This window comes from Chelonia mydas, chromosome 6, assembly GCF_015237465.2.
Source record: "Chelonia mydas isolate rCheMyd1 chromosome 6, rCheMyd1.pri.v2, whole genome shotgun sequence".
NCBI classification, from domain to species: Eukaryota; Metazoa; Chordata; order Testudines; family Cheloniidae; genus Chelonia; species Chelonia mydas.
This window is the reverse complement of record NC_051246.2, coordinates 26,354,818-26,365,522: the sequence shown is the minus strand read 5'-3', so window position 1 is coordinate 26,365,522 and position 10,705 is coordinate 26,354,818. Positions and strand designations below refer to the sequence as shown.

Sequence of the window (10,705 nt, the reverse complement as noted above, 5' to 3'; positions counted from 1 at the left end):
CACCTCCCTGCAGCCCGGACGTCAGTGCCTATCTCTGTGAGAGGGGAAGGTCTTAGCACACACTCCTCTTGTCAGCATCTCTCATTGGCTAGCTTAGGCGACTCCCTGCCTAGCCTGCTGGCTTTTGTGAATTGCAGTCTAATGTGCCTATCTCTCCCCATTCATTGTATAGGGAGCTTGGGCATCTAACTCAGACTTTGTGAATTGCAGTGTGTTCCTATGATTTTCTAGGCACTTGAAAGTTAGGTGTTGGGATGCTGAGTATTGCAATGCCTAATTACCTTTGTGAATCTAGGCCTTTCTCCCTGCTGTTGCCCCTTATGCTTTTGTAAGTAGCAATCATAACCTCTTCCCTGGGTCTTCTTTGCTTCTGACAAAATACGACCAGTTGTCTTAACCTTTCTTCTTCAGATCCAGAGTCTATGCTAATATCCTTTTGTACTACCAGATCAATTCAAAAGGCAGGGAGACATTTGTCGCATCGCCTGCTCCTGAGTTGAGGGAGGAGAAAGGTAGCATGGAGCCAGCTACATTTTCACTGCCCTTCTACAAAGTGTTTTGCTCCAGTGCAACTAATATGCCATCTAAAGCTCAACAAGTCCACTTCAGTGTTGGGCGAAGAGACGTCATCGTTTATGAGATGTTGCATTGTATGGCTGTTGTTCAACATGGCAGATTGGAGCTGGATTGATGAAACAAAATGTCATGCCTACCCCCGAGGTTTGCAGGTGCACCCGACATTCAGAAGGACAGCACCGTGCAGACTGGAATTAGCCATCTCTAAGCTAAAATCATTTTACCCAGCTGAAAACCACCTTGCACGCTAAAGATAAATGAGAAAATATACCTTTAAGTAAAAATATCGTTATAAAAATGTCTCATTGTGTGTAAAAGACAGAAAGAAACCAGTTTTAAGAGCATGCCTTGTGAGATTAGTGGTTGTTTTTCCCCCAACACAATGTAGGGGTGGTGAGAGTTTTTCACTAATGCCCTTGTTAAGCTCTCCTAGTGGGAATGATTGATTTACAGAGTTCATATGCATGTGTCTCTGACTGCCAACAAAACCTATTTGCCCTGCTCATGGCAAAAACAATTTAATGCCGGATTCCTCACCAAAGGGAGATGGGTAAAAGAAATGTCTCTTTTAGATTTTTGTTGCAAAGTGTGTGTTATTTGATCAATACCAGCAGGAACACAATCCTTGACAATGTGAAATTTACAGAGAAGCCTCGTTAACAGAGAATTACCACATGCCCTTTCCCAGGGTCAAACTTATTATTAAACAAAGAAGGGTATTCAGTATATTATATTTTTTCTTCTTGCATTTCAGACTAATATTTTAAATCAGTGATGTACCAAATGTCGTTCTTAACCTGGCTACCAGGTGCATTCAGCCCATGTTGCTACAGCTGAGGTTTTTTTTTTTTAAATTTAAACTTTGATGAATGAATATAATGAAATGAGAGAACATGGGTAAGTTCCTCAGCTGGTGTAAATTCCCATTGATTCTACTTCTCCATCTTCATACCTGCCAGTGTATGAAACCAGCAATCAAATGTGTGATGAATGACTGAAATTTGGAACACGTCTATTTTGTTGCATGCCCTGCACATTTTACAGAATATAATGTTTTAAACTAGTTTTAAAGGATGTTTAATTAAATAAACCACTTTTGAAAAAGAAAGCTGAAAGAACAAATTCTATCACATGCAAGCGGAGGATTTAAACCCCGGCCTTTCATATCCTCAGTAGAGACAGCGATCACTTGAGTTTAAGGAATACCAACAAATCTCTCCTTGGATCAGCCATTGGAGGAAACTTGGTACATGTGTTCCTCATGGGTTATACGACTCTTTGCTAGGGTGCCGTAAAATACCAAAGATCAGGAATCCTGGTTTCTATCAGGCCATGAAAGCCTGAGTGGATAAGACTTGGGTCTGCCACGTTAGAAACTAGTTTAGTCCTAGCTCTGAACTGACTTTATGCAAATGCTCATTAAATTATTTATGCAATAGGAAGCTAATACTAGATGCCTTTTAGGGTTGGGATAAGAGGCCTTGTAATAAGAGCTGCGAGGCACATAGAAATATCTACAGTAGAGATGAGATTGGAGCTCAAGGTCTCCTGGCTAACAGCTCAGCATGCTTTTCCCTCAGACACTTGGAAGGGACTCTCTTTGGGGTGTGTTTGCAATGCCTTTGCAGTGTAACATGACAGGCAGCACGATTCAGTCAAAACGTGGGCCATCCTGCATAACCTGCCACACTTACAACTGTTATTGCTCTTAATGGGCTTACACCAATTTAGACCAGCTAAGGATCTGGCAACTAGACAATGTAGAGAGTTTCTTCAGCTTGCTTCAGTAACATGATTTCTTAAAAAAAGAAAAAAAGAAAAGAAATTAGTGAATTTCGTGCTTATGACAAGGGACAGTTCAACTCCTTCAGAGAATGACATCCTCTGTCTCAGTGGTTCTCAACCAGAGATACACATACCCCTGGGGATATGCAGGTCTTCCAGGGGGGTACATCCACTCATCTAGATATTTGCCTAAGGTTTATAAGAGGCTACATAAAAAGCACTTGTGAAGTCAGTACAAAGTTAAATTTCATACAGTGACTTGTTTATACCACAGTTGCCAACTTTAAATAAGCACCCCAACTTTCACAATAAGCCAAAAATCAAGCTAATCCCAAAACAAGGCCAAAACAAGCCAATACCTAAGAACCCCAACGATCTATGTGACTAGATCTCCCCAGCGTGCAGTTTGGGACTGTGGTGGGCCCACTGTGCACCGTTGCCCCTGCTTGTCCCTCCTGCTTGCCGGGAGCCAATCAAAAAAAAGACGCAACAAGCTGCAACAAGCTACAAGCCCAACAAGCCAAAAACTAGCCAATGAGCAACTCACAAGCCAATTAAGCCAAAATCAAGCCCGATTTCGGTGTTTTTTCATGGGTTTGGCATGTCTGGTTTATACTGCTCTATATACAGTACACTGAAATGTAAATACAATATTTATTTTCCCATTGATTTATTCTATAATTATATGGTAAAAATAAGAAAGTCAGCAATTTTTCAGTAATAGTGTGCTGTGACATGTTTGTATTTTTATGTCTAAGCAAGTAGTATTTTTAAGGGAGGTGAAACTTGAAGGTAGGCAAGACAAATCAGACTCCTGAAAGGGGTGTAGTAGTCTGGAAAGGTTGAGAGCCACTGCTCTATCTAACCCCACATGTTTTAATTCCTTCTACTGTTCATTGCATTTGATTATTCTTTGTTTGTGTCACTCAGCCATGTGACAAGTGGTCAGCTTACTTAGTTAGTGGCTAGTTCCATGTGGACAGCCACATCATCCCGGCCCTTATTTGCAGTGTTAAGCAGGGAGGCCCAGAACTGAATAATTCATCCATACCAGAAATGGGTCCTCCACAGTAGGATGAATGGGATATTGGTAGAACCTTGTAGGGAAGCTTGCAGTAATGAAGTCCTCCCAATCAGCCATATCACAATAATACTTATTGGCTCCCATGTGGTCAATCTAAATGAGGAGGCCAAGGGTTGAGTAGGCCCAGAGACTGAGCTACCTTCTTCCCCCCACCCTTGAGGGGTTCATAAAGAACAGGAATAAAGTAGTATTGGTGGAGCAGCGTGGGGGAGCTTTGCTGGCCTGAGACAGCTCACCCGGCTGTTTGCTAGAGCCAGGGCTGAGGGAAACAGAGAGTATAATTAGATACAATAAAAAAAGGAGGATCAGAAATGCTTCTGCCAGTACTGTAGCTAAATGGAGGACATTGGTCTGCAACACTGGCCCCCTTCTGTAAGCGATACGTTCACTAAACTAAAATAATTTTAAAGAAAATACGTTGCTGCAGAAAAGTGCTTAAGTGGTATATTTTAAAAATAGGGGCTTTCACTTTCTAAATTGTATCCAACCACAAAAGTTAAATTAAAACTTTTTAATTTAACGAGAAGCTGGATATGGGTCAGCAGTGTGCCCTCATTGCCAAGAAGGCCAATGGCGTATTGGGCTGTATTAGTAGGAGCATTGCCAGCAGATTGACGGAAGTGCTTATTCCCCTCTATTCGGCAGTGGTGAGGCCACACCTGGAGTATTGCGTCCAGTTTTGGTCCCCCGACTCCAGAAGGGATGTGGACAAACTGGAGAGAGTCCAGCAGAGGGCAATGAAAATGATCGGGGGCTGGGGCACATGACTTATGAAGAGAGGCTGAGGGAACTGGGGTTATTTAGTCTGCAGAAGAGAAGAATGAGGGGGGATTTGATAGCAGCCTTCAACTACCTGAAGGGGGGTTCCAAAGAGGATGGAGCTCAGCTGAACTCAGTGGTGGCAGATGACAGAACAAGGAGCAATGGTCTCCAGTTGCAGTGGGGGAGGTCTAGGTTGGATATTAGGATACACTATTTCACTAGGAGGGTGGTGACGCACTGGAACGGGTTACCTCGGGAGTTGGTGGAATCTCCATCCTTAGAGGTTTTTAAGGCCCAGCTTGACAAAGCTCTGGCTGGGATGATTTAGTTGGGGATTGGTCCTGCTTTGAGCAGGGGGTTGGACTAGATGCCCTCCTGAGGTCTCTTCCAACCCTGATCTTCTAGGATTCTAAAAGTTCTTTTAAAAAAAAATATTTCTCAGCTGTAGTGATACGGGCTGCCTGCAGGTAGCAGCCAGGCTAAGAGGAGAATGAATACATTCGTAATTTCGAATTAGAATGTAATTTTCCTTCTTCTTACATTTCAAAACTGTCATGGGCTGAATGTCCTTCTCTGCATGATTATTAGGAACATTCGGCATCTCTTGCCACCACAGAGGTGACAGAGTAAGAGCAACGTGCAGACTATTGAAGTGGTTGTGTAAGCTTCCCTACACTGTCCCACTGACATGCCTCGCTCCAGGGTGAGCCATTCTGGGCAGAGTAGAGGGAGAAGGTCATTCATGTGATGTGCCCATTCAAATCCTGGGCCTGCCTGGGTAGACTGACAACCAGGGTGCCAATAAATATCAGTTTAGTATGTCTGTCCATGTGGTACTGCCCTGAGACCAGTTAAAACATTTACAAAAACAGCATTAAATTACAGTTAAGGCTACTTAGCAGTCCACACTCTCACTGCTTTAAAATAAAGGAAATTAAAAGTTAAGTTTCTTCATATCTACATCATTAGTCACTTTAAAAACATAGGCACATACCTTTTGAATAAACATTCCAAGGAGTGAAGTAATGCTATAATCATATTTATCCATTTTAAAATGCATATTATTATTCCTGAAGGAGAATCCTAAATAGTTCTTAATCTTAACTACAACTATGACCACTGCTGGAATACTGTGTCCAGTTCTGGTGTCCACAGGTCAAGAAGGATGTTGATAAATTGGAGAGGGTTCAGAGAAGAGCCAAGAGAATGATTAAATGATGAGAAAACGTGCTTTATCGTGATAGACAAAAGGAGCTCAATCTATTTCTTTTAACAAAGAGAAGGCTAAAGGGTGACTTGATTGCAGTCTATAAGAAGCTACATCGGGCATGAGTATTTGATAATGGGATCTTCAGTCTAGCAGGGAAAGATATAACATGATCCAACGTATGGAAGTTGAAACTAGACAAATTCAGACTGGAAATTATGAGTAAATTTTTAATAGTAACAGTGAGTCATGGTGGATTCTCCATCACTGGCAATTTTTAAATCATGAGTCGATGTTTTTCTAGAAGGTCTTTTGGGGAAGTTCTGTGCCATGTGTTACACAGGGGGCCAGACTAGATGATCACAATGCTCCCTTCTGGCCTTGTAATCTATGAATCTATTTGTTGAAAGGCAAAACAAATGTAGTCACTATGTAACAGATTTTCCGCAATCTTAACCTATTTGTTTCTACAATAAATTATTTTTATCTATTATCTATGGTTCTAGTTAAAGTTATGAAGCACAATTTTTAAAAACATTATACATTTTTACAGTGGATAAATGAGATTGTATCATATTATTTAATGCTTTGGAATCTTTACTGAGAAGAGACAGGCAGGTTGTGGTTTTCAAACTATTGATTATGTAGAGAAACTAGAGGGTAAGTGACTTGACATTTCCACTCTTCTCTTGATAGACCCTGATCCTGTGATGTGATGGGGCTTCCTCTGGACGCTGCTGTCAGCCTACATGCATCAAATTGCAGGATTGGGCCATAGATGGGATTAGTAATTCACAACTTCTAGATCTCGTGTGGAAACTAGGATAGCAGCAAACTCCAGGATGCACCTAAAAAGTGTACTGGTCTGACTTGCTTGTATACTTTACATATGTAACAGTGGTGACATCTAGTGGTCAGCTTTTGACCATGGTCAACATCACATTGTCTTAATTCCTCTGTCCCATGGGAGATGCTAGAATAGTAGTTGATTGTTTATAATGTAGCTAATAGTCACTGCATGATAGGATGTAATGAACAATATTGTTTGGATGTCAGTCTCTCATAGGGTACCAATGAAGCCAGTCTGCCAGTGTCACCTTAGTTCCATTTAGATATTAGTCTATATAATAACCAAAAAGCCAGACAAGAACAGAAGGGTGTATGAATAAACACTTATCTGCATTTATACGAAAGGTGTGTTTTTAGAACTGCATTGGGAAAGCCATTATTGTAATGCTCAGGATGCAATAGAAAATGACCCCTCGCTTCATGTCTTTTTGACCAGGATCCTCAGCCAAGTTGTGCACAGCGCAGGTGGCTAGTGCAAAGGTGGTTTTAAGTCATTTTGTGTACCCCTGGCTTGGCTCTGTACTAGGCTGGTCTGTGTATATAAGATAGGGAAGTTGTTTGACTGCTCTAAATCACACCAGCCGCTAACGGCCAGAAGAGTCAGTCCGTGATTGTCAGGGTGCAGAGAAACTTCAGCCACACCCCCTTTCTCCCTGGCAATGTCACCTATACCGGATGCAGGGACCAGACTAATGCTGGCGCTATTATGCTGGCTTTATGATACCACAGAATCCACTAGGGCCATCTAAACCAAAGCAGCCCAGACACAGGAGATCTCCTGAAAACCTGGGTGCTATCTGAAGCCATGTTGGTGATTTGGTAGGTGTCATTCTTCTCTGCAGCTTAGCATGAATGCATTACCGCCGGAGAATGCTAGGGGATTCTTGGTGCTGCAGGGATTTGGCTGAGATGTACAGCAGAGATCCACAGTATGCCTCCGATGAAGTGAGCTGTAGCTCACGAAAGCTTATGCTCAAATAAATTGGTTAGTCTCTAAGGTGCCACAAGTACTCCTTTTCTTTTAGCAGAGATCCTGACCACTCATAGCAATAAGAGATCCCCTTATGCTTATTCATAAGAGTAGGAGTTCCAGGCATGGTGCTAGACAAATTACAACCTGTCACTCTGAATTCCTCCTTACAGTTTCAGCTGGTTATGGTATTCATCGCTGCTTTTTCAGCTGAATGAGTGCTGTGAAAAAGTTGCTGTGTTTTACTGCCGAGGGGAATCAAGTATAGGTTGCACATGTATAGTTCTTTCCGGCAGGGACTAAGTCTTGTGTTTGCACAGCACCACGTTTCCCTGGAATTGCATATAAATAGCTTATAAAGTACTTTGGAATGAAAGACGCTAGCATACATATCAGTTGAGAGTATAAATGCCACAGCAGAATATAACAGCTTTGAAACGTAGTTTATTCTACAAACATTTAGAGCAGCATCCTTTAGTGAATTTCCACAATTGCACAGATTACTGGAAGGAACAGCAGAGGAGGGACAGAATCTCATTGAAAGGTCAGTGGACACTCACAGCTATGTTCTACACTATTCACAGGTGAAGCGTTAAAAATCGATGTTTCTCCATTCTCTTTATGGTTTTTTCTCTTGGCATTTTGTCTCCACGCAGTCACACTCATCTACCTGAACATACGTGTATTCAATTTTCTTCCTCTTAGAGCAAATCAGTTCCACCGTCATCACGTGGCTCTTTGTTTCATGGCAGCAAGTGCATTTGTGTTTCATTTCACTGTCGCCAAAGGCATACCTGGCAGAACAAAACTAATAGATCAATCCATTAGCTATTGCTTTCCTGCTCTTCATTAACCTTAGCTTCCCCTGGAACTGTGAGTGGGGAAGGAAAGCTTTAGGGTTTCTTCTGCTTGTAAGCAGCGGGCAGGGGGACGACAATATCAGTAACAGCCTATTCTCAGGACATTGGTGGGCCTGATCCAAAGACCTCTGAAGCTGATGGAAAAACTCCCACCTGAAGTAAGGGGGAGGTTTTCCATAGACTTAAATGAGCCATGGACTAGGCCCAAAATGACCCCACAGAAATGAAGAATGAGCCTAATGCAGAGCCCAAACTGCAAGTAAAAAAAAATAAAATAAAAATGTGTAAGTAAAAATGTGTTAGTCAACCTGTTAAACATGACCTATTTATCTAGCCTAGATACGGCAATCCTAGTGACAAAACAGTAAAGCATCATGGCTAAAAGGCTGGTGCTCTGCTCATCCAGCTTCCTTTGAAGAGGCTCAAGGAAAAGGGTTAATGGAGATAGTAGCTGTGATCCTGCAGGGGCAAGAACAGGTGAGGACAAGACATCACATAAGCATGGAGAAGCAGTTTCTTGCTTACACAGAGTATGTACTGCAGGACCCTTCACATGAAGGCACTAGGACAGGAGCTGCTGATTTACAGTTCTTGTGAGTGATGTATTCTTTTTTCAGCTTCAGTTTGCAGACATGTGACAATGGGATACCTAAGAGGGAAGGATCCTATTAGCCTTACTCAGATTTGAGTTAAAGCACTGAGAGATATCTGCTAAGCAACCAAGCTCTGTCTCTGTCTCATTAAGAACAGTTAGAGTTCAAATAGCCAAGGAGAGTTTAAAGGCCCAAGGTGAGCAAAGCACTTACACATTTGCATAAGTATTTTGCTGATTAAGGATGGTCTTAAACATGGGCTTAAAAGCACATGCTTAACTGCTTTGCTGGATCAGGGCCGAAAGCAGATGCAATTGTATATTTTTTCTACAGCCTACATTTCTGTAACGACATTTGTTAGCTAATTGTCACTTTTATGGCTTTACAGCAGCCAACACTGTTTACAGTAACAGAACCATGCTTTCTATGCAGTTCCTAGATGCCAGCATCCAAAACACATTCTCTACCAGGTTACATCATTCTTTCATCAGGAATTTAGTCTAATCTATAAATAATTCACTTCTTTATAAAACCAAGTAAGGGAGAGCATGAAGATTTTTCCAGTGGCACCTCTGGAAGAGGTAGGCTGGTTTTGAGCCTTATAAAATGAAGTACTGAGCACCTCCCGAGAAGTGATAACTGCCCTCACATCCCACTGACTTCGCTGGGAGTTGAGGGCATTCATTACCTTGCAGGATCACAGCCCTAATAAATGGAGAGCCTGACAATGTTTGATTAATGAATCACTGGATTGGCCATACTCACATGTCTTACAACATCCATCTGAAGTTGTCGCAACAGTTCCCTATATTGAAAGCAAACAGAACCAGAATTGCTCAGACTCTAATCTTAGATGTGCACATTACAGATTGAACAGCAGCAATAAGAGATTTCTAATAATGAGACACAGTGCCCAATCAGTCCACTGGTCCACTATCACAAAGCTGCTCGTATCATTCACTTATCCCATTTCAGCTATAAAATACTCACTGGGACACAGTTTGATGGATCAAACTCTGGGCAGGATATTATTGTGCTAGTCAAGACAAACTGGCCTGATGACTGAGTGCAATTATACAGAGCACAGTTATCTTCCAGAACTTTATAGGTCTTCCCAACCTCAATAAAGCAGAAAAAATAAAGTTATTCTGAGACAACATATAATCTAGCATAGGGACAGGATTCTTCTTCTGGCTTGAAAGGTATTAGCAACTCCCAAAATCTCATCCTGCATTCACTCCCTTAGGCTGCTTTGACAATCCCATCTGTAACTGTTACCTGGGTTGAAATAATCAAAGGCTCACAACAGTAGGGATATTAAGAGACATACCAAGGCCCACAGTTATGCACTGATGTGTGTGGTGTTACTATTTATGGGAGAAGATAAGCATGGAGGAAAATCCTTTTTTTCCTCTAGATTTTCTCCTATTTTCTTTTTTCAGGAGGTGGGGGGGGAGGGGGAAGAGCAAAAGACAGTAAAATAGGAAGTTGGCCTTTATAACAGAGGTCAAAAGATTAATAACAAAATATAGGTACCTTTGGACAAAATTAACTTTTTGGAGTTGGTGAAAGTAGTATACAATATCAGTGACCAGGGAATACAAAAAATCAGATAAAGCAGATGCTGGATGCGGGAGCTAACATATAAGCCACTAGATCACAGACTGGTCAAGGTTTTCACCTGTTCGAAACAGATACACTTTGCAATGCAGCAGAGAGAAAGACACTAGTCTAAGACTCCCGAGACTTCATGTGGCCTTGGTCAGGTCTGTCAGTCTCTGTCCGCGCTGCCCATCTGTGAAATGGGGATCAACATTTCCTCACCTCACAGAGATACTGCATGGATAACTCAATAATGATTGAGGTGCTCAGATACAGTGACGGGGGGCATATAAATACCTAGGTAGATTCACTTCAGAGATACTTTATTTGATAAAGGCACTAACTTCCTAATGCTGCAACACATAGTGGGACTCAGTTTTTAAGCAGAACACTCCACTGAAGTTGACGGGAAGCTGT

The 10,705-nt window shown here is 41.8% G+C and overlaps 1 protein-coding gene across 1 annotated transcript in view; it reads right to left on the bottom strand.

The window, feature by feature from the left end:
* Positions 1-7,661: 7,661 nt before the first annotated feature.
* LOC102931633 (mucin-5B) overlaps positions 7,662-10,705 on the bottom strand; it is a 66,805-nt gene continuing 63,761 nt past the window's right edge. The window contains exons 45-48 of the mRNA XM_043549058.1: positions 9,677-9,805; positions 9,452-9,491; positions 8,619-8,742; positions 7,662-8,027 (exon numbers count right to left, since the gene is read on the bottom strand). Of these exons, the coding sequence (XP_043404993.1) occupies positions 7,853-8,027; positions 8,619-8,742; positions 9,452-9,491; positions 9,677-9,805 (468 nt within the window). The 3' untranslated portion in view covers positions 7,662-7,852. The remainder of the gene's footprint in view (positions 8,028-8,618; positions 8,743-9,451; positions 9,492-9,676; positions 9,806-10,705) is intronic.